This window comes from Microtus pennsylvanicus, chromosome 11 (assembly GCF_037038515.1).
Source record: "Microtus pennsylvanicus isolate mMicPen1 chromosome 11, mMicPen1.hap1, whole genome shotgun sequence".
NCBI lineage: Eukaryota > Metazoa > Chordata > Mammalia > Rodentia > Cricetidae > Microtus > Microtus pennsylvanicus.
This window is the reverse complement of record NC_134589.1, coordinates 19,760,871-19,784,143: the sequence shown is the minus strand read 5'-3', so window position 1 is coordinate 19,784,143 and position 23,273 is coordinate 19,760,871. Positions and strand designations below refer to the sequence as shown.

The following is a 23,273-nucleotide window of genomic DNA, read 5'->3' as shown; positions in this document are numbered from 1 at the left end:
CATCTCCTTAGCTGAGTGGACACTCGCTGAATGAATGCAAGAGGCCACCGTAACTGGCTTCTCCTGAGGAGAAAAAGATAGGGCAGGTCTAGGTAAGTGCCCCATAGAGAGAAGAGCATGGTGAGGATGGAGGAGAAGCAGACTTGCCCATGGCTGCCCAACTGCTTTGAGCAAAGGGACCAGTCTGGCTGGCTAGGTGCCAGGGCAGGCACGAGGAGGCAAACAGGGCAGAAAGGGGAACCAGAATGAAGCAGGTGTGGGGACCTAGGGCACAACTGGTCAAATAGCTGTTTGCAAGGGCAGCTCCCTCCTAGGCACTCGCCCTGGGCGCTCCCTTGCTTCACAAGCCCTTCTTCTTGTTAGGGTGACGCTTTATTGGTGTGGCCTGGCAGCTAGGCCAACTACAGGCAGAAAAGAGGAAGCATTAGGGCAGCACTGGTGTCAGCCAATGTCTTATTAAGGAAGTTGGGCCACTCCACTTCTGCTGCTTATCCCTCTGAGCATTCAGAGAAGGACACACTCTTATTCCCAGATGAAATAGAGAGAGATTTGTTCGGATCCTTCAGTGAACGTTGTCAGACTGGCCTCAACGGTTTTGATTTCCCTCTGGTGAAGTGAATATGGAATTCCTTAGGTGAGACTGTGGACACCTCGTTTATGTGACGTGGAGGCATGGACGTGTTTGTGACTCAGTCGACACAGCCTAGTAAAGGGCAAAGGGACGAACATGCACTTGGCATCTCCTGTTGGCCAGACTAGCCATGGCAGTTCGTGTTCTCTCCCTCTGTACACTCCGAAGATTCCTGAAAGTCAGGACTCTGACTTCCTGAGAGAAGTCCGAGAAACCGTTCGAGGTCAGTGCACAGGCTCCAGGCGCAGGGACCAAGTCCAGCACACCTCTAGCTGTGTAACCTAGGCATGCTGGGAACTTCTCACTTCCACTGTGGAAAGGAAGGTTAAGTAATGCTAGGTGCTTAGCAGATATTAGCCGCTGTTGTTATTGTTCTGAATTGGAGTCAGCCAGCCCTCCGGACCGGCCTGTTCTGGGAATGAGGAGGAACCTGAGGCCAATGGCTCCAAGTCTGTTCTTAGCGACCTGGGGTTCTACAGAGATCCTCAGCTGAGGGGAAGAAGGCTGAGTGGGTGGACCTCTTGCCACCGCCATCAGCCAGGACAGCTGTTTCTGATATGAATGCTTCTAGCTCTTATATGGTGATGAGGTGTGATTTCATTTGACAAAAATGGCCCTAATGCCTTTTTTTTTTTTTTAAATAAAGCTAGAAGCCATAACTTCTGTTTCCCAGCCTGGTGTTCTCAGGGTAAATGGACTTGCTAAAAGAGGGAAGTGAAATATGATACATTTTAGAAAGGCTGTTTACTCCCAAGGCCAACATTTAAAATACTTCTATTGCACCCTTTAATGAGTCAAAGACTCATTTGGCCTAACTCTTACTTCTCTCCCAGAATCCTGGAAACAGATGTGTTTTCCACCTGAGCTCTCCAGTGAGGTAACCAGTGTACCTGAGAAGCTGTATTTACAGCTTCTGTCATTGTAATTAACTGTAAACAAACACACATTCCTGGTGGCTAGTATAGATTAGTATGGCGAGGGGTCATATGGCTGACCTGGTACCAAAAGGCTTGTCAGGAGTAGAGAATCTAGGAGGCAAGAGAGATGGTTTCATGGTTAAGGCGCAGGCTGCTCCTCTGGAGAAGGCAGGTCTAATGCCCAGCGCTCAGATGGTGGCTCACAACCGTCTGTAACTCCAGTTCCAGGGACCCAATGCTCTCTTCAGAACTCCACAGGCACCAAATGACACAGTGATACAGAGACATGCGTGGAGGCAAGACATCCGTACATATTAAAATAACAGAGCCAGGCGGTGGTGGCGCATGCCTTTAATCCCAGCACTCGGGAGGCAGAGGCAGGCCGATCTCTGTGAGTTCAAGGCCAGCCTGGTCTACAAGAGCTAGTTCCAGGACAGGAACCAAAAAGCCATGGAGAAACCCAGTCTCAAAAAAAATCCAAAAAAAATAAAATAACAGTACAGGTTCTGGGTAGGAGAGACGGCGGCTCAGCAGTGGAGGACATGGGTCTCCACTCCCATGTCAGGTGGCACACAGCCAACTCTGACCCCAGCTTCGGCAGATATGACTGCCCTTTAGACCTCCTAGCTCCCCACGTGCATGAAGATAAAGTCAGTTCATTTCTTTTTAAAGGTTCAAGACACTTGACCATCTTAAAATAAAAGGATCTCTTTTCTTCTGCTTATATTTAGTGTGTGTGTGTGTGTGTGTGTGTGTGTGTGTGTGTGTGTGTGTACGCTATGGCGCACAAGTTGAGGTCCGAGGACAACTTGTGGAAGTCATTTCTCTTTTCTCTCCTCTGTGGGTTCCAGGGATCAAACTCAAGTTCTCAGGCTTGGCAGTCCCCAAAAACTGTCTTCTTACAAAGGCCTGGGAGCATCATGTACCCCAGTGACAGAGCACTTGTCTGGCGTGTGCGAGGCCGATTTCGGGCGCCAGCACTGAAAGGAGAGCATATTCTGGGCCCCATGCCACTGGCTCTTCGGCGGCTCTAGGATGTGTGCATTTTAAGAAGTCATCTGCACAGCTCCAGACTTTCTGGTTGGAAATTCCTGCACTGGAGAACTCTATAGAGGGAGGCCAAAGGCAGAATCAGGCATGCAACCCTAGCCCTGACCTGGGAGACAAGAACAACCTCCTGGGCCGTGGTATACACTTAGGCAAGCGCCATGACCCCATCCCTGGAAAAATGCAAACTGTCTTGCTCCTGTGATTCCCAGACATCCTTGAGCCCAAACCTAGAACTGTTCTTACAGACAGAGCCTAGGGTTGATCTGGTAGCACCCAGCCACTTCTACCCCTAGATTCCTGCAGTGTGATCGCGGCGCCGCAAGAGGAGATCAGGTTGGATGTATGCACCGGACCTGAAGGAGTGCTGGTGAACCCTGCCTTTTCTCTGTGCGGGCCCTGGGTGGGACTCTTGCCTTTGCTGTCATCCTTGGCTTCCATACAGTGGAGCTAGCAGGCGGCTGCATGCATTGGAGGCTGAGGTGGAGTTGAGGAGGGGGGTGGGTTGAAAGATGAAGCAGAGCCTTGACCTCATTTAGCCCCCATTTAGGCCGAGGGGTGGGGGGCGGGAGCGAGCCAGCACTGAAAGCCTAGGGCTGGGAAGAACACCTAGCTACAGTCCTGACATTGATACTGATCTGCGTGTTATGGACCAGACCCACATAGAGGTGGGGGAGGAGAGAAGAAGCAGGCCTGTCCATATTTGTGGGAGAGCTGCCATTAGGCCAGCGAACCTGGAGGCTGTCATTGAGGGGCTGAGTCATGGTCATGTGGCCCAGGACAGCCAACTACAGGAGAAGTTCCACTGCTGCTGCCTTAAACTGTCCACCGCTGGGAGGGTGGGGGTCAGCCAGTGCTCCCTGTGCCATTCTCAGGGCCAGCTGCCAGCTGCTGGGTCAGCTTCTCAATGGCCTCCTTGTCATTCTGCCTGCTAGGCTGGGGATGAGTCACTGGAGAGTACACGGGAGGCCACAACCTCAACTTCTCCCCAGGGAGAGCAGCCTGGCGTTTGTCGTGTGTGCTTGGGGGTGGGGGCGACAGGGCCCCTGGCCTGCTGCCCAGCTACATGAAAGAAAGGTACTGGTTGGCTGAGTGCCCGCAGCCTCTAAGAGTTCTAGCTCAAGGTGAGCTTTCTACACCAGGTAGAGGCGGGCTTTCTGAGCAGAGTGCAGCTCAGGGCCCACCCTCTTCCTCGTTCACAGGCCCAGCTCTTCATCGCGCATGCGTGGGACCATTCTGGCAGGTCTGCAAATGTGCCTTCAGTCCTTCGGGTCCCAGTCAACATGAGTCATCCTGATTTGTGTCTTGTTCTCTGTACTAAGATGCAGCCATGTACAGGGTCCCCCGACTCTTAGGAGCCCTGCGACCACAGAGGTCCTTGAGTTTCCCTTCATGTTTGCCTGGAACATGACTTGGGAAACTCAAGGCACTTACATCCAGCCTGAGGAGTCTGGGGTCCACAACCTGCCCCAGCTTTGCCACACAAGGGCTGACTTCCTGAACAGAGATCCACTTGGGTAGGCTTCAGGTTTTCACAAGAAAGTAAGGAGAGTCCATTAAGCATACGTCTATTTCTCTTAGATTCAGGGGGTTTCCTAGTTTATTTTTAAATTGCATTTTCCCTGATAAAAAGGCTAAAAAAGGTGGGCTTCATTGTAGGCTTTAAGTCAGTTTTCAGAAGGCCGAAGGATTTGGGGAGGGATGTAGTGAGGAAAAGTTACAGTACCAGCCTACCTGGAGGTTTTTGCCAGTTGGAAATCAGAATTTCCCATTGACATTTTAGAGTGACCAAGTGGTAGATTATCCATTCTAGCCTCCAGAATCAGGCATCCCTGCTGGAGGCTGGAGCTGTTCTGGGTTCAGGGCTAGTCTGCTCTCAAGAGGTAGAGATGCAAGAACAAATGAACAGAACCCAGCCCACCTCCAGGTAGGGCCGACAAGGCTTCCAGAGCCAGTGGAACAGAAGGAGGTGAGTGAGGCGGGCCCTGGGAAGAAGCTTGGGCCCGGTATTCCTCAGCTCCCCACTATCTCACTAACTTCCAGCCAAGGGTCTCAGACAGTTGGCTTCATTTGGTCTGCACGTCTGCCCTAAGAGCAACTAAGTATGAGCTCAATTTAATGGCGTTACAGCCGGGAAGACCACATCTGTGAGTAACTTCGTTAAGATCAACCTGCCAGCCCAGAACAATTATCAAAGACCTGCTGGCGTGTGGTACCTTCTCAGGCTTTGTCTGAAGCAAGTCACACCCTGCTCTTTAATAAGTCTCTGTCTCTGGACCAGAGAGATAGCTTAGTGTAGTTTAGGGCAGTTGCTGCTCTTCCAGAGAAATGAGGTTTGAATTCCAGCACCCACGTGGTGGCTTCACAACTGTCTGTAAATCAAATTCCAAGGTATCAGACACCCTTTCTGGCCCCAGGCCACCAGGCATACATGTGGTATACATACATCATGCAGGCAAAACACCCAAACACATAATTTTGTTTTTTAAGTCCTGTCTTGACTGAGTGTGTAGTGCAGTGATTGAACACACATCTGATATGCCGAATGTCCTGGGCTCGATCCCCAGCATCACACAAAAACATTCCTGCCTTTAAAAAAGTATTCCAATATTAACTGGGCATGATGGTGCATGCTCTTAGTTCCAGTTGGAGGCCAGAGGCAGGCAGATCTCTGAGTTCAAGGCCATTCTGGTCTACAGAGTGAGTTCCCTGACAGCCAGGGCTACACAGAGAAACTGGTCTCAGGAAAGAGAAAAACAATTATTCCCATGTTGATGAACTCAGACAGCCACTGTTTCTCTCTTGATCATTCTGATGTCTGTGCTATGGGCACGGGTTGACAGCAGCCCGCGACTGCCCTCTGTTCAGCTTCCTTGGGAAGGCTCAGGATAGTCCACTTGGAACCCAGAGAGTGGTAGTGTTTCATGCTGTGTGCCCAGGTGCCGGTTAGTATTAAGGTATCTAGTATAAATACTACTCTTACCGTTACCTAGGGGAAAAATACTTAGAGGTTTTCTGTGAATGTTTGCGGAGGAAGCCACTTTTCAGGACTTCTAGAGAGTCACAAAGAGTTCCATCATTGGAAAGGAGCCAAGTGTTGAGCCCCATTTTTAGGCTGAATGCAGAGGAAAGGTGGAATCTTCTTTAAAACATGTTTTTATTTGCTCTTTGACGATTTTTTTTACATGTGTATAATGTATTTTGGTAGTATTCACCCCATTACCCTCTTTTGAAAAAAATTATTTTTAGGCCAATGGTAGTGGTGGTGGTGCACACCTTTAATCCCAGCACTCAGGAGGCAGAGGCAGGTAGATCTCTGTGAGCTCAAGGCCAGCCTGCTACAGAGCAAGATCCAGGACAGACAGGGCTACACAGAGAAACCCTGTCTCAAAAAAAATAGTATAACAATAATAGTAATAATAAATTAAAATTTAAAATTACTTATTTTTGATTATTGAATGTTAAACCTTTGTGTGTGTGTGTGTGTGTAGCACATGTATGCAGTGCCCATGAAGGCCAGAAGAGGGCACTGGATCCCGAGAACTGTAGTTGCAAATGTTTATGAACTGCCATGTGAGTGCTCCAACTGCTGAGCCTTCTGTTCAGCCCACCCCATTGTCTTCTCTCCCTCCCACTTCCCCTCCTACTCGTGTGTGTGTGTGTGTGTGTGTGTGTGTGTGCACGCTGCACTGAGATTACCTAGGATCATTTGCTTGAGCATAGGTGTGGGGTTTATTGGACCATGGACAATTTATCAGTGGCTACACCCTGAAGAGAATGGCCCCATCCCTCTGAAGGCCCAGCAGAGGAATCCATTCACAGTGCAGTGCCAGTAGGCCAGGGGTCCCAAAATGAAATGCTCATGAATATTGTGAGCTTGGATTCCTTACTTCTCACGGTGTTCAGAGAATGAGTACACTTGGCCTAAAGAGCCAAGAACTTCCAGTGTGCCCACCACCACCACACACATACGCAGATGTGTTTCCCCTCCAATCTGTGCCTAACCTCTACATGAGGTCTGGGATTTGGAGTGACCTGGTCTGTGTTTGGCCCCCGTAGGTGAGCACAAGCCTGGGAGATGGCAGTGATGGAAGCGGCCTGCCCAGGCACTCCTGGCTCAGCAGTTGGGCAACAGAAGGAACTCGCCAAAGCCAAGGAGAAGACACAGTCGCTGGGGAAGAAGCCGAGCTGTGTCTACAAGCTTGAGGCTGTGGAGAAGAGCCCGGTGTTCTGTGGGAAGTGGGAGATCCTGAACGACGTGATTACCAAAGGCACAGCCAAGGAAGGTTCCGAGGGTGGCCCACCCGCCATCTCCATCATCGCCCAGGCTGAATGTAAGGATCCGGGGCTGCTCTGAGCACAGTGGCACATGAATGAATGGGCTTGCAGAGGGGTGGCCGGCATGAGAGGTCCCCATGGAAGAGCGAGGTCAGAACGGCCACTCTGTAATGTATCCAGACACATTTGGAGGTCCAGCCCAGGGTATCTAACTAAGTAGGGTCTGTAAGAGGGAAGGGTGGATCGTGGGGACTTAGCAAATAGAGTCTATGCCCTTGTGACCCGAACAGGGACGCAGCCAAGGGGCAGGAATGCTTAAGGACTCTGCAGGTGCATCAAGCTGGCCTTTAGCCCTTTGCCCTGGCATCCGGAGGAGCCCAGACAGGAAAGGCCAAGACTCCTAGGAAACCCCTCTAGCCTACATCACTGCCTTCAACTGGAGATGGCTCCACCCACCCCCACCCTCTGCCCCCAAATCAGCACCCTGCTCTTGGGCCTGCTGGGCCAGTCTGTGGGCAGCCAGCCTCGGCAGCTGAGGCCAAAGTCTGACCCCTTCTACTTCTACTCCTGTTGGAATCAAGAACTCCTGGGAGGGCTGGGAAACTCCAGAGTCCGCTGTCCTCAGCACCACCTTCCAGTCCAGCAGGTATCCTGGGCTAGAACCTGAAGAGCGAGATAGCCCATGTGTGGTAGCATTCCTCTCCATGTATCCACCCTCTGCTTCACCTCCCAAGCCCTCCACTTGACTTTTGAGAAGAAATGAGAAAATGGACATGAAATGAGTGTACACATAAACACGTGTGAACATAAATACTTGCCAGCTTGTTTATCAACTGTGATGTGTGGAATGTTCTAGAAGCTTCACTGTTAGTGAGGCCGGCAGGCTTCCTATGATCCCATTTTATAGACAATTCCCTCTTAACTAGTCAGCTGGGGACAGGGTGACTCCCCCAGTGAGAAATAGGGTGGTGGCCGGGAGGTGAGCCACTAGGGCCTGTCTAGAAGGCTCTCCAACTGCTAAACTTGTCTTCGTTCTCTTCTCCCTGCTAATCTGCCCCCTTTTCCTTGACTTAAAGGTGAGAACAGCCAGGAGTTCAGCCCCACCTTTTCGGAGCGCATTTTCATCGCAGGGTCACAGCGGTACAGGTAAGACAGCAAGCTGCTGCAGCCGGGAGGGAGGGGTCTGACACCAGGCCACCTGCCAGCTGCCTGCCCAGGCCACTCTCACCAGGCCTCTGGCTCCCGGCTTCAGCACCTGGGCTCTGCTCCTGGCAGCCACCCAGCTGTCCTGGCCCAGCTGCTCTCAGCCAAGTCAGCCTGGCGGAAGCTGCCTCTGGCTCCCATCAACTTGACATTTTATTTTTGTTCTCCTCCAAGTCCTGATACACCCCTGCTTTCCCATCAGCAGGGAGGATGCCGGGAACAGCGGCTTCCAACGGTGACTAGCCATGAGCATGGGCCAGAGGGAACACACTTGCCATTCTATAGGTCTTATCTTGCCCTGGCCCTGGTCCTGGATGATAGCTAGGCCAGGCTCATCTGTTTCCAGGCTCCCCATTCTCCAAAGATGAGATTTGATCACAGTCGGCCCCAGACATAGGCCCTTCTTTCCACCAGGAATTAAAGCATTGGCGTTTGGAAACCTCTAATGATCGAAAGGGGTCAGGGTGTGAGGCTACTGTCCTCCTTAGGGCTTAGGCATTTCTTTATGTTACCTCAGACACCTTTTGGCCCAAAGAATAGGGTTTTTGCTGAATCCTCTTCTTTTGGCTGCCCGAGAGGCTTACAGGCTCCCATCACTCCAGGGGCCGATTGTGGGGGTAAAGTGATGTAGAGGGACTGTGGCTGAGGCTGTAGCCAGTGCCCCCTCCCCCGCTGTTTCATAGCAGCCCCCTTCCAAACCCTTTCCTGATACCAGTTCCTTTAATACCTGACAGGGTAGGAGCCCGGCAGATCTTCCGTGGCTGCACCAGCCTAAAAGGGTGTCCATTTGGCAGCTCCTCGTGTCCCGTGGCAGCTAGATCTCTCCAAGGGCTAAGGGTAGAGATGACAGAAACAACACCACTCAGATCTGTCAGAGCTAAGGTGCCTGCCCCAAGAATGGCCCTCTCTGGGTCAGTTCACCCATGGAGCAGCCAGAGAGCTGGCACCCGGAGAAGGGCTGAGAGTCCACCCCAGCGCCCAGCAATAAGCCTATGGAGCAGCCTGCTGAGGGGCCAGGCGTTAAGGCCTAGAAACTGTTCTCATTTAAACCCCATCTCCACCCCGTGTGGCAGGAAATACTGTGCTCATTTCCTAAGGGAGAGAACATGGTATTTCTGGGGCTTAGGAACATGCCCACACTATGTAAGTACAGAGCTGCCACATCATGGCATTTTGGTCAATAGTGGGCCACGTACATGACAGTGGTCGCACAGGCCCATAGCACCTCGTAATAAACAGCCGTTCAAATTTGTGCTGGGATCCGTGATTCTCACACATACTCACCTAACACCGCGTTCCTCACATGCGTCCCCTGTCATGTCATTAAGCATGCATGACTGGAATGACGGAGCTGGGGTTTGCACTCAGAGTCTCTCTGACTCCACAGACAGTCCAACTGTCCCTCTTCTCGCTTTCCTGCGCTCAAAATGTGGATCTGTCCCCTTTCTGACAGCCAGTCTGAGAGCCTTGACCAAATCCCCAACAATGTGGCCCACGCAACTGAAGGCAAAATGGCCCGTGTGTGCCGGAAGGGAAAACGTCGCAGCAAAGCCCGGAAAAAACGTAAGAAGAGGAGGTCGAAGTCACAGGTCCAGGCAGGAGTGGCCTTAGCCAAGCCCCTGCCCCGAACTCCTGAGCAAGAGAGCTGTACCGTCCCTGTGCAGGTGAGACCCTCCACCATTGTCCTGGTCCCTGCTTTGGGTGTTTGGACTGGGACTTGTGACCTCTGTATTTTTTCTGCAGGAAGATGAGTCTCCACTAGGCACCCTCTATGCCAGAAATGTCTCCCAGTTCACCAAGCCTCTGAAGGAAGCAGACCTCGGGCACCTGTGCTGTAAAAAGCAGGGTGAAGGCCTGCGACCAGTGCTGCCCCGACCTGAGCTCCACAAACTGATCAGCCCCTTGCAATGTCTAAACCACGTGTGGAAACTCCACCACCCGCAGGCCGTAGGCCCCCCACCCCATTCTACTCACCCTTTCCCCTACAACAGACTGCCCCATCCTTTCCCGTTCCACCCTCTGGAGCCCTGGAGACCCTACCCGCTGGAATCCCTCTTCCTGGACAAACTAGCCGGTGTAAGTGGCCAGCAGCCCCTGCCCAGCCCACACCTAAGCAAACTGGCCTATGGAGACACTCAGAAGCCCCTGCCCGGCCCACACCTGGAGTCCAACTATCCATCTCGAGGTGCCCAAGAAAAGGTTCCTGTGGAGGAGTACCTGGTCCATGCACTACAAGGCAGTGTGAGCTCAGGCCAAGCCAACAGCCTGGCCAGCCTGGCTAAGACATGGTCATCAGGGAGCTCCAAGCCTCAGAGGCTCAGCCCTGAAACTGAGGACAACGAGGGTGTCCTGCTTACCGAGGTAACTAACCCCCTAAACTCCTGTACACGTACATCCAAAAGCCACCTTTCTGACGGTAGGGGTGGGGATGGAGCTTGCTTTGGAGACAAAGTGTTGCTGTAAGCCAGCAGGCCCTGAGGAAGGGTTCCTTCATACAAGAGTCACTCATGCCCATGGTAATAAATCAACTTGCTCACTGGGGATTGAATCAGGATTCTGTTACCATGACAAAATGCTAAAACAGTCAACTTCAAAGGTTCATTTGGGCTGCGAGTTTCAGAGGTTTGGGGCTCAGTACATTATGGCTGAGCACGTGATGGAGATGACTTACTGACATCACACAACCCAGAAGCTGAGAGAGATGAAGGGTGCACCCCAATGGCCTAACTTCTTCCCATTAGGCCACACCTCTTAAAGGTTCCACCCAACCAAAAGCCACAGAGTGATCTCAGTCCTAAAGCCGTCCACCCACAGCCTCACTTCCCACAACCTTTCTAGGTGTCTCTCTTCAGTCCTTCTGGGTAGTTTTCCTGTCGCTGAATTGTGTGCGTTTGATGAATACATCCTAGCGAAAAGAAAAATGCCGCCCGCCCTCTCCCCATTCCCTCCCTTTTCCTTTAGTTCTCTGTCAAGTAACTTTGCAACTTGAAGCATCTTGTCCAATTGCTGGGCTTATTCTAGTCACTTTTAACACTGTCCTTGGCTCGGTTCTCTTCCCCCTTCTAGTTACCGAGTTACAGAGTTCCATTATCAAGGCAATTTAGCTTTTCATCCCAGGGCTCATCGCCCCCACCCCCCACCCCCGGGCAGTCTGTGAAGGTCACCTTTGCCTTCTTATTCCTCTCAACCCCTTTGGTCTGTCTTCCGTACAACCCCACCTGAGAGCTGGTAGTATGTCTGGGTGTGGCTGTTCAGCACCCGTAGCTCTAGTGAGGGCTGGTAGCTGGAGAGCCTTCCTCACTGTCCTGGCCATTGGAACTGACCCCCTCCTTTTCAACCCTAGAAACTCAAACCAGTGGATTATGAGTACCGAGAAGAGGTCCACTGGGTGACACACCAGCCCCGTTTGGGCAGAGGTTCCTTCGGTGAGGTTCACAGAATGAAGGACAAGCAGACCGGCTTCCAGTGTGCTGTCAAAAAGGTATGCCAAGTTGATACACTGATGGGCTCACACCCAAACTTCCAGCACTTGGGAGGCTGAGGCAAGAGGACAGCCATGAATTCTAGGCCAGCCTGGACTATGGTACGAGACCCTGCCTAAAATTTTTCTAAAACATGCATAGTTGGTAGAACACCAGAGAGTTGGAAGGGAAACCACACGGGGTCTGCCACATTTGGTCTCAGCAATATTGTCAACAACAGTCGTGGGGTGTCCAGTGCTCTGCCTTGATGGTTGGGTCAGCTGGAGTTGGAAGGGAGCAGTCTGTCACATGACCTGGCCTGCTCACTGCCCGTGGTATGCATGTCTGTGCGAGGCAGTGCAGGAGCACGCAGCTTGGGTCTGGATACAGCTCTGGCCGCTGAAGACGCCAGGGCCTGTAGGGGCAAGTCCAGACCTGGAAGATTCTCCAAGTCACAGACAGTGTGTGCTGAACAAAACCCTCATGCCACATAGTGGGGCCTGGTGCAGGTGGTGAGAGTGGTGACCTCCACCTGCCAGGTCTCCTGCGAGGAAGCTAGACATTACACCTGCCTCCCATGGCCAAGTCCTAAGGACTGGCAGGCCAGCCTGTGGAAACGCTCTGGGCTGGTGACAAAATCAGGGTCCAAATCAAGATGTGTCACAGACTGTAGCTTTGGAGAGAGGAAGGAAAGGAGAATCCTGGCTCGAGACACCTCCCGTGTGGCTTGCCCTGCCGTGTCGCATTGTCCCGGCTGTGCACCCCCAGATCTCAGCAGTGTCATCTCTGCCCCCTCAGCGTCTGGCCCCAACCCCTGCTTTGGAGGTCCCTGCTCTATTGGAAGCCTGCCTGTCCCTAACCAAAAAGACTAAGAACCTGAATTTATGTGGATCATTTTGGGAAATATTGGTTGAGGGATTTTGTTGTTCTGTGGGGAGTTGACCACTAGGCGAAATAACTGGCTTTATATCAGACACCCTGATCCCCAAAAGGAAAAAGACCAAGAAATCAAACCCCCGAGGCCCAGCATATTCTAGGTGTCATGCAGAATGAGCCCTGCCACTTCCATCAAGGCTGCCCCTAGCTTTGGGGATGTCTCCAGCTGGGATGTGAATAAACCTAACTTCCTGGGTTTATACTTGAGCTAGGTTGTGGCTGGTGTCGAACCTGAACCTCAGAGTAGTGGAAGAAGAATCTGTCCGTTTTACCTCAGAGTTCATACAGATGTGAAGTGATCAAGTACCATCCTCACCCTCAGCACAAGCACAGACTGAAGTCTTGTCAGCATGGGTCATCTTACACTTGGATGCCAGGGTCACGGGCCTAACCTCTTTAGCCCTCCCCAGTCTACCAGAGAAGGCTCAGCTGTCCCTTCCGAGGGACAGTGGGAGGTGGGGGAGAGTGGGAAGTGTCCTAGAGATGGATGCCCAGCGCTGGGAGCTTAGTCACCAGCTTCTCAGCTGTCCCTCTGCTGAGGTCCTCAGTCCCAGGCAACAAGGTAAACAACCTTAATACATTCCTCTTGTCCTGTGTCCAGGGCAGTTGTCAAAGCCCCAGGCAGAAGGCCTGGACTTCCCAGGGCTCTAGCTGTCCACAGTCAGAGCTCCTACCTCCTTCGTCCAGCTCGCGGTGGGGCAGACAGCCCATCCTTTCTCTCGGAGGAGAGGCTTAGGGCTTGCAGTTTGTCCTGTACAGTGTTCAGTTCTAAGAGCACACGAGGGCTAAGTCCCCTGAGCCGGGAAATATAGATCATATTGGAGCATTTGCCTAGCAAGTATGAGGCCCTGAGTTCAAGTTCCGATACTACATACAAAAAAGTTCCCAGAGTTCCCTGGCAAAGGCATGGTAAGTAGGGACAGGAGACATGGTCTGGGAATCTGAGGTCAGGCCCATGTCCCCTTTAGTGCTCCTGGGAAGGATCCTGGACACGAGAGGTTACATAATACCAGCAACCCCTTGGTCTTCCTTCTAGAACATCCATGAGCTTGGGTCATATGCTTATTGGCCACAGGTCTAGCCCTTAATGTGAAATTTTGTTTTGTTTTTAATCTTTTATGTTTTTTTAATTAATCATTTTTATGACCTATTTCTGTGTATGTTCGAGGGCACGTATGTCATGGGGTAGATGTGGAGGTCAGAGAACAACCTGGAATAGTCAGTTCTCTCCTTCCACCGTGTAGACTGAACTTGGGGTTGGCAGGAAGCAAGCCCCTTACCTGCGGAGCAATCTTTCCAGCCCCCCATTCATCTCTAACTGAAAACAAGTACAGCCTCTCCATAAATGAAGTGACGCCAAGCAAAGTTTCCCTGCACCCCACTCCTGTCCTCAAAAGTGCCATCTGTCATAGTCTTTTTAGACTCTATGTAGAAACTTGGCTGTTTCTCTTATGAAAATGAGATCCAGTCCTAGAGGTTACCCCACCACCACCACCACTACACCCTAGGCAGGGTTTCTCCTTGCTTCACATAGAACGGTCAGGCTTTTTAAGCAACCAGTATATAAGTTCTCCCTGCCAGAGGATGGATTTACAGGATCCTTAAATCCTTGGGACTTGACCCAGAATGTATTAGCGGCATGGGCACAGTTTGATGGCAAAGGGACTGTGTCATTCAGCAGATTCTCAGAGGACAATTGCCATCTGCCCTCAACAGGGTGAGGAACTGTTTGTCTTAAGACATCTGGCCCAAGCACAGGATTCTGGGAGCCTCCCTTTGGCTCCGTCACCAAACTGGAATAGTGCAGCACTGGCCAAGTCAAACCAGCTGTCGTGGAGCACCTGCTCTGTGCTAGATGCTGTGCAGAGACTGGGGACAGAGCTGTGGATCCAAAGGAACTGGTGTTTTGAAGCTTTATTTGTGAGTGTGCCCCAGCGTGTGTGTGTGTGTGTGTGTGTGTGTGTGTGTGTGTGTGTGTGTGTGTGTCAGTGCTCTCCTTTCAGTTTAAGGCAGCATGCACTGTATGTAGGGTGTGTGTATGTGTGTGGTATTGGTGTGTATATATGTGTGTATATGTGGTGTGTATATTGTGTGCGTATGTGGTGTAGGGGGATGTATGTATTGTGGTATGTGTATGTATATGTAGTGTGTGTGTGGTGTATGTAGTGGGGGGGATGTATGTATTGTGGTATATGTATGTATATGTGGTGTATGTGGTGTGTATATTGTGTGTGTATGTAGTGGGGGATGTATGCATTGTGGTATGTGTATGTATGTGTATGGTATGGGTGTGTGCTGTGGTGTGTGTGTTGTCAGTATTGAATCAGGGTCTCACACTTGCTAGCCAAGTGCATTCCAGTAAGCTCTGCTCCCAGCCTCCCCAGCTTCCTTCACACTGTGCAAATGCTGGGATCACAGGTGTGCAATGCCACCTGGCTTTCTGTGTGGCTTCAGAGATCAGATCCAGATCCTCAGGCTCGCTCTGCTGGCACTGTCACCTGCTAAGCCATCTTCCTGGCCAAAGCTAGAGTTTGTAGCAAACCCAGGCTTTTACATGGTATACTGTTGAAGCAGCGTCAGCCGTGAGCCCTTATCTAGGAGCGGCGATCGAAGGGGACTGTCCGGAAGAGGGTGAGAAAATGGGACTCCTGGTTTCTTAGGCATCTTTGTGTCCCATCCTGAGTTTATATAAACTTTCCCATAATTTATATTCCTGAGATCTTCAGAACTGTAGAGTTCCTTGCACCCCCTTTTTATTGACAGAAAAACAGATTTAGTTTGCTAAAGAAAATGAGTTTCAAAGAGGAAAAAGCCACCAGGCACAGTTGCCCAGGGACTGAAGTGGAGGGAAGGACGTTTGCACTTGGCAGTACATCAGTGCTGTCTGCAGGCCTCCCTGGAGATGCTGCTTCCGAATATATGTAAATATGGCCAGGTGTCAAGGCTGAACCTGGAAAATTCTTCCAGCGATACAGCAGCCGGCAGCTCTAGGGTCAGGCCTCCCCAACCACAGTCTCGGTGGTGGTACTGTGTTCTCAGTGACTGAGCTCTTTGTGCTGACATCAGATTCCCCATCAGTGAAATGGGAGTGACAGTCTACCCCTCTGTGAACTATGGTATAAAAACAGTGCTGAGCAGTGCCTGGCATAGGTTAGTGGACTTTAAACGTTAGTTCCAACTCAGAGCCCAGCACAGCCCTGCACTGTCTTTGAGCGGGAGGATGCTGAAAGAGTCAAGAGCTGGTTTCTGGTTTCTGGCCATGAGGGCAAGGGGCCTTCCCCACCGGACTTCATGGGATGACTGCCCTTTTACCTTGCTTCTTCAGTCTCACCCAGACTGCAAAATCACTTTTTTTTCTTTTTTTGAGCTTTCCCATCCCACCAACCTTGGTCTGTATTGGGAATGATTCAGCATTGCTGGAATTCTAGAGCAATGATTCTTAACCTGTGGTTCGCGGCCCTTTGGGGGCTTGAATGACCCTTGCACAGGGGTCACCTAAGACCATCTGCATATCAGATATTTACATTGTAATTCATGACAGTAGCAAAATTAGTTATTAGATAGCAATGAAAATAATTCTATGGTTAGGAGTCAGCACAGCATAAGGAGCTGTACTAAGCGGGAGTCACAGCATTAGGAAGGTTGAGAACCACTGCTCTAAAGAGTGAGTGAGGATCGCCCACCAGCCTGCTTCAACATCCTGGGCCTCTTAGTCAGGTCTTCATGGTACCCAGGCCTCTTCTTCAGTCCTATTCTTGGAGGTACATGAGATTTGACATGTGCCACTTTGTGGTGTTTATTTGGTGTGTTTACATTCGTTAAATGGTCAGGTATATCCTAAAACTTATGATCCATTGAAAAACAAGTTATATAAGTTGGAAAAAAAATTGTGGGTTTTTTTGGGGGGGTTGTCGAGACTCAGTACCCAAGTTGACCTAAACCTTAACTACATAGGTAAGACTGGCCTCAAACTTGTGAGCTTCCCTCTGAGTTACCTTTGGTGCAGTGAGTGGGCCTTCCTGAGCACTCTACAGTTTCTCAAACATCAGAATCAGAGTGGACAGTCCCACCTTTCCTGCCTTCCATCGTCCCCTAAAGTTATGTCACAAGTGCCAAAGGCCTAGCTTTGTGAGGATTTAACAGTGGTCGGTGTGGGACGTGAGCCATCTCAAACAAGGAGCCCCACAGGCACTGGGCATTCCCATTTCCTCCGATGCAGAATCCTGAGGTACCTTTCTAGGCTCTCTGGGGAGCCCTAGGAAGCTTCACATTTTAGGAGTGATTAGCGGAGGGACATTGCAATTGGAAATCATAGGTGAATCGGTTTCAGTCAAGTTCATCAGCCTGTTAGAGGAAACACGGATCAAAAGTCAAAGTTCATGTGGGCTGAATGAGACTATACTTTAAGTAACCAGAAGAGAGACATTTTCCATTGATAGGCAGAAGTCCAAAAAACCCCACATGGGCAGAGCTCCTGTTTGCCCTGTCAGCAAGTCTGGAAACATAAGCTGGGCCGGACTAGTCTGTTACTGCTGTCGCCCCCTGGCGGTGCCGTTGCAGAGGTCCCACAGCAGCCAGCAAGTTCAGGACAGGACTTTGTCAGCTCTTTGAGTTGGCAAGAGGAAGTGGGAAGTCACCAAGCATGGATGATCAGAGTGGGCAACCCCCATCCCTCTGAATCCTCACACTACCCTGGAGCAGGCAGCCGTGTCCCCACCTTTTTATGAATGGCCTAAACAGAATCTAAGCACAAGATGCTGTATCCATGGCCTAATGCTTCCTGCCATGCCAAACTGTCGGTCCCCACAGATAGGAGTGGGTGACTGCAGACTTCCACATCGCAGTAGGAGGGGCGCTAGCCACCCCTTCCCCAGAAGCCTTCTGTGTACTCAGATGCTAGGGAAATTGCTACAGAATAAACGGTAATATAGGTACAGGCCTGTCTACATGGATAGTTTAGTCCTTCGAGAAACCACTGGGGCTAGGGAGATAGTTCAGTGGCTGACGTACATCATGAGGACTGGAGTTCAGATCCCCAGAACCCACATAAAAGCCAGGCAGGCATGGTGAGCACCTGTACTCCCAGAACTCGGAGGCAGAGATAGGAGTTCCCTAGACACTGGGCAGAATTAGCACACTCTAGGTCCAGCAGAGACTTTACCTCAGTAAAGTAGAAGACGATGGAGGTAAACACCAGTGTCAGGCCTCACAGACATGCGTACACCATACACACATGGGGAAAAGAAAAGCAGGTAGTTATAATAAAATTGCTGCAAGGGGGACTGGAGAGATAGCTCAGCAGTTAGGAGCAGTGGCTGCTCTTCCAGAGGATCTGAGCGTGGTTCCCAGCACCCACATGGCAGCTCACAACCTCCTGTAACCCCAGTTCCAGGGGACCTGGCATCCTCTTCTGCTCCCCTCAGGCTCCTGTATGCATGTAGAACAGATACATGCACACCAGCCCACACACATAAAATTACAATTTTTTAAAAAACAAAATTACTACAAGGGATGTCGAGGATCCAGGGTGGTGGTTCTCAACCTTCCTAACGCTGCAAGCTTCCTGGCCTAGAGATTTTCCAGACCATTGAGCTCAGGGGAAAGAATGTGTTTGTCAGATTGAGGGTGAACAGCATTCCAGGAACCTGGAAGAAGTGTGACTCTTTTTGATAGTAGGCACTGTGGAACTGGAGTCTCACACCAGGGGGTTATACATGGCACACAGCTTAGACCCTGAGGGCCTGGCAGGCCTCCTTGGTCCTGCTTGGCCTGGACGTCACTTCCGGGAGCAGCACCCCAGCCTGCCCCCCTCACTCTGACTCCAAGTCCTCTGGGTTCTTTCAGGTTCGACTTGAGGTGTTTCGGGCAGAGGAGCTGATGGCCTGTGCTGGACTGACGTCACCCAGAATTGTACCTCTCTATGGAGCTGTGAGAGACGGCCCTTGGGTCAACATCTTCATGGAACTGCTAGAAGGTAAGGAGACCGGTCCTGTTTTTTTTCTCTCAAAATTCAAGACCAAGAGTTAACCCCAACTTTGCCCTTGGTCTCTAGTCAGTCCGCACATACCTCCTAGCCCCCTTCGCTCTTGCCCTTGGCTTGCACGGAAGCCTGGGAAAGCCCCATATGAAGACTGGCTGTTCATTTCTTAGGTGGTTCGCTAGGCCAGCTCATAAAGCAGAAGGGCTGTCTTCCGGAAGACCGGGCACTCTACTACTTGGGCCAGGCCCTGGAAGGGCTGGAATACCTCCATATACGAAGGATCCTGCATGGCGATGTCAAAGGTAAGGCCTTGGTCACCAAGGTCCTGGTCCCAACAGGCTCTTCCTCATGCCTTTCTGCCTGACTTCCTCCAAGCTATGGGCCTGAGCCAGCCAGCAGGGCTGTGCATAGTCGGGAGGGAATGACGTCCTCCGGGCCCTCAGTCTGGCACTGTAGTCTCCATGGTTGTTCACAGAAAACAGAAGACTAAATTCCTGCCTCCTGATGACCTCGGGGGGAGGGCAAGGTGCCAAAGAGACCGCTCTCTGGGAGAGTGGTGGTGCCTGTTGCAGTAGGCCCACTTCATGACAGCCCCACCCCACCCCCCGCTTTCCGTGACTAACTAGACTAATGGGAAGCAGCAGCTGCCATGGAGGTCTAGCCAGACAGCTGCCTGACAAGAGGCCAGGTCAAGCCAGGCCAGGGCGGGCTGGGGCCTGGAGCCTGCAGTGACTCACCTGTCCCCTTCTCCCTTTCCCTGGGTGCTGCCTGCAGCTGACAATGTGCTCCTGTCCAGTGACGGGAGCCGAGCTGCCCTCTGCGACTTTGGCCATGCTTTGTGCTTACAACCTGACGGCCTCGGAAAGTCCTTGCTCACGGGTAAGGCCCCGTTCTCTACCTTATGATCTCAATAGCCAGTGGCCATCACTCAATATTAGTCTTACACCCCTGTGCTTTCCCTGTGGGGATAAACGCTGTGACCACGTTATGGCCCTACATAGAATTCGCCCCACAACCACCCTAGGTTATTACAGGGTTCTGGTTGTGCATAAATACAGTAATAGATATCAGATGTTCTTGACTGTGTGACCTTACACAGCAAGGCCCAAAAGGCCAAAGACCCTGTCGTAAGTCCAGGCTTTGTGGTCCTGGCTGGCCTAGAACTCATGTAGTCTGCATGTGTCTGTCAGCGATATGATTTCTTCCTTCTGGCTCTGTAAAACTCCAGTGTGCATATCACCACATGCTTGTCCATCCATCTGTTGACAGGTATGTAGGCTGGTCCCATGTCTTGGCTAGTTCCGAATATTGTGAACAGTTCGGTGTCTCGCACCCTGCTCCCTAGCTGTAAAACAATCCCTGCCCATTGGAAAATACTCACTATAACAAAAAAAAAAGGAAGCATTCCTACTTATTCTTCTTCCCCAAAGAGAAAACCATAATTTACACAATTCCATACGTTTTTTTCATGCTTCCTTAAAACCATTTTAATTCAATTCTGTAACCTGTTTTCTCCACTTAAAAGTATTGAATATAAGGTTCATTTTTTTAAAAACCTACTTTTTTTGGTTTTTTAATGTGTGTGTATGCAAATGTATATGCAGGTGTCCTTGAAGGCCAGAAGAGGGCATCGGCTCCCCTGGAGCTGGAATTCTAGGTGTTGTGAGCCTCCTGATGTGGGTGCTGGAAACAGAACTTGGTCCTCTGGAAGAGCAACCAGAGCTCCTTGCTGAGCCGTCGTCTCTCTAGCCCCCAAATGGTTCTGTTTTGACCAAAGGGAAAATAAGCTATTAGAAATCTGAGCATCCCTCTCCAAAACTACTCTGAAGCTGCAGCTTCTGGGGTGTCTGTCAGACTCGGGCACACTGGCAGTGTGGAGGAGGCCTACAGCCCACCACATTGTCATACACAGACTTGGGGCCCATCTCCAAGACTGCCAACCCATTGTATATTAGAAACATAGTTAGATTTTTAAAAAAAAAAATGAAAACCAGAATGCTTCTGTCCTCCTGTTTTGGATAAGGACACTCAAAGCCTGTGTCCAGAACAGGCAGTGCAATGCTAAAAGCTGTGTGGGTGATTCTATTGGTCTAAACTAAACATCTCTCTTAAAATGACATTAGCAGTTCTTTCGATAATTCATTGCAAAAAAATAACCTTTCTCCTGTTATTTTTTAAGAATATCGAGCAAAAATGTCGACTTTAAAGCACCAGTATATAAACACTGTTAGGCCAAGCGGTGGTGGCGCACGCCTTTAACCCCAGAACTCAGGAGGCAGAGGCAGGCAGAGCTTGAAGTTCAAAGTCAGCCTGCTCTACAAAATGAGTTCCATGGCTACATAGTGAGATCCTATCTAAAATAATAAATAATAATAATAATAACAATGTTAGTCAAGCCTGTAATCCCAGCTACTTGGGAGGCTGAGACAGGAGAATTACAAGTTCAAGTCCAGTTTTAGCAACTTAGTGAGATCCCATCACAAAATAGTGAAAAGAAGGCAGGCTATTGCTCAGTGGTAAAATGCTTGTCAGACATGCATAAGGCCCTGGATTCAATCTCAAAAATTGGAAGGAGCCGGACAGTGGCGTTGCATGCCTTTAATCCCAGCACTAGGGAGGCAGAGGCAGGCCTAGTTCGAGACCAGCCTGGTGTACAAGAGCTAGCTCCAGGACAGGCTCCAAAGCTACAGAGAAACCCTGTCTCAAAAAAAAGAAAATTGGAAGGAAAAAATGTTGACGTCCACTTAATTATATATATATATGTTGACTGTTATTTGCCTGTTTAATAATCATATGCTTTTGTGCATATGAATTTCCTGGGTTTGGAGTTTTGTTTATTTAGCATGTTTGTTTTATTTTGTGGTTTTTATTTATTTTATGTATCTGTTATTGATGTGGCGTTCCTAAACCATTACTCATATGAAAACAGTGCAGCCAAGGTAAACAGAAGTGGCTCGTGCCTATAATCCTAACACTTGGGACGCAGAGGCAGGCAGATCTCTGTGAGTTCAAGGCCAGCCTGGTCTACATAGCAAGTTCCAGGACTACATAGAGGCACCATGCTTCAAAACAAACAAACAAAAGAGCAAAACCATGATCCAGTGAGCTGGCTCAGCAGGTAAAGATACGTATTGCAAGTTTGGTGACCTGAGTTTGGTCCCCAGAGCCTAAGTAAGGATGGATGAAGAGAACCAACTCCACAGAGTTATTCTCTGACCTCCACAGGTATGTCATGGTTCATATGCATGTGCACACATCCACACAATAAGAATGTAATTATTTTTAACGTAAAGTACGTCTCCTGGGGACCCAGGAATTAAGTATTGTGGGCAATGCACTCATACATAATGATTCTGTCTCTGGCGCTGCTCTCTCAGGGGACTACATTCCTGGTACAGAGACACACATGGCCCCAGAAGTGGTGATGGGGAAGCCCTGCGATGCCAAGGTGGACATCTGGAGCAGCTGTTGCATGATGCTGCACATGCTCAATGGTCGCCACCCCTGGACTCAGTACTTCCGAGGCCCGCTCTGTCTCAAGGTCAGTAATAGCCCCAGAGCATCTGTGAGAGGTGACCAGGCCACAGGCCTGTGAGGCTTGTTCTTCCATGGCAGATGGGAGTAATGGCAGGGGTCTTCTGCCTGTCCACTGGGCTACTTCACCAGCCTCCTTTAGACTAGGCCTGGGAGACATGGTGTCTTGTTGCCAGGCTCTGTCCTGCCCTATTTGGATCCATATTTCCCTTTCTAAAGAGACTCTCTCCACTAACTGTGCCTCAGCCCTCTCCTTTCTTGGAGTAGATCCGCAGACTAGCATAGAATTGCGGAGAGTAACAAACAAGGCTGCTAGCCAGAATAGGGAAACAGGTCTTGATGTTGTGTTTTGGTCTCTAGATTGCCAGCGAGCCTCCACCTCTGAGGGAGATTCCGCCTTCCTGTGCACCTCTCACAGCCCAGGCCATCCAAGAGGGGCTGAAGAAAGAGCCTGTCGACAGAGCGTCTGCCGTGGAGCTTCGGGGGAAGGTGGGCCAGGCATTACAGCAAGGTAAGAGCCTTGTTGGCCTGGGCTAACAGCAAGCCACGAGCAGAGGGAAGGTCAGAGCTGGAAATGGTCAAAACTGAGAGCCTCGGTTTCCCATCTTCCCTCCAGTGCTGGGAAGATTGAGGCAGTAAGTTAGGGCCGATACCAGACTTGAGAGATGGAGGAGGCGGGCCTGTGACATGGACTCAGAGTGCAAATTAAAACCACACCCATAGTCACTCAACTATAAAGGACCAGAAAGTTGCTAGCACCGAGTGCTGGGGGACTGTGGGGCAGCCAGACTCCTGGGCACTGGAGGGCATAGATAGGAGGCTACAGCCATGCTGGACGGAACCTGTTAGCACTCAGGCAGACCTTCCTACACCCGGGACCAACCCCTCCGCTCCTGGTGCACTGTAGCCCTGATGTTAGAGGGAGTTGAGCGTGATTAAGAGTCCCTCACGGGAGAGTGGAGAGGCTGGTGAATGGGGAATGGAACATCGCCCAGCACTTACAACCACTCAGTACTCACAGAGTATCAGGAAAGCTCTGAAAGCTGCAGGCAGTGAGTGCTAAGGGAAGAGGAGAACCCCTAAGAGGAGGCCTGGCACACAAGAGCACTATTGCAAGTTAAAAATCAATAACGAAAGCAACACACATTTTAAACTGGGCGTGATGACTCATGCCAGGAATCCCAGCACCTAGGAGGCAGAGGCGAAGAGGATTGCTGGACTTTGAGACCTGAGCTATAGAGTGAGACTTTTTAAAAAAAAATCATACACACAATAAAAATAAATAA

The 23,273-nt window shown here is 50.5% G+C and overlaps 1 protein-coding gene across 1 annotated transcript in view; it reads left to right on the top strand.

Moving 5' to 3' along the window:
- The window catches only part of Map3k14 (mitogen-activated protein kinase kinase kinase 14), a 46,319-nt gene that overhangs the window by 17,148 nt on the left and 5,898 nt on the right, over window positions 1–23,273 (top strand). Inside the window, exons 2-11 of the mRNA XM_075990606.1 lie at window positions 6,655–6,929; window positions 7,950–8,019; window positions 9,530–9,740; window positions 9,820–10,437; window positions 11,420–11,557; window positions 18,318–18,447; window positions 18,624–18,755; window positions 19,228–19,332; window positions 21,831–21,994; window positions 22,348–22,498. Coding sequence (XP_075846721.1) covers window positions 6,674–6,929; window positions 7,950–8,019; window positions 9,530–9,740; window positions 9,820–10,437; window positions 11,420–11,557; window positions 18,318–18,447; window positions 18,624–18,755; window positions 19,228–19,332; window positions 21,831–21,994; window positions 22,348–22,498 — 1,975 coding nt within the window. The 5' untranslated portion in view covers window positions 6,655–6,673. The remainder of the gene's footprint in view (window positions 1–6,654; window positions 6,930–7,949; window positions 8,020–9,529; window positions 9,741–9,819; window positions 10,438–11,419; window positions 11,558–18,317; window positions 18,448–18,623; window positions 18,756–19,227; window positions 19,333–21,830; window positions 21,995–22,347; window positions 22,499–23,273) is intronic.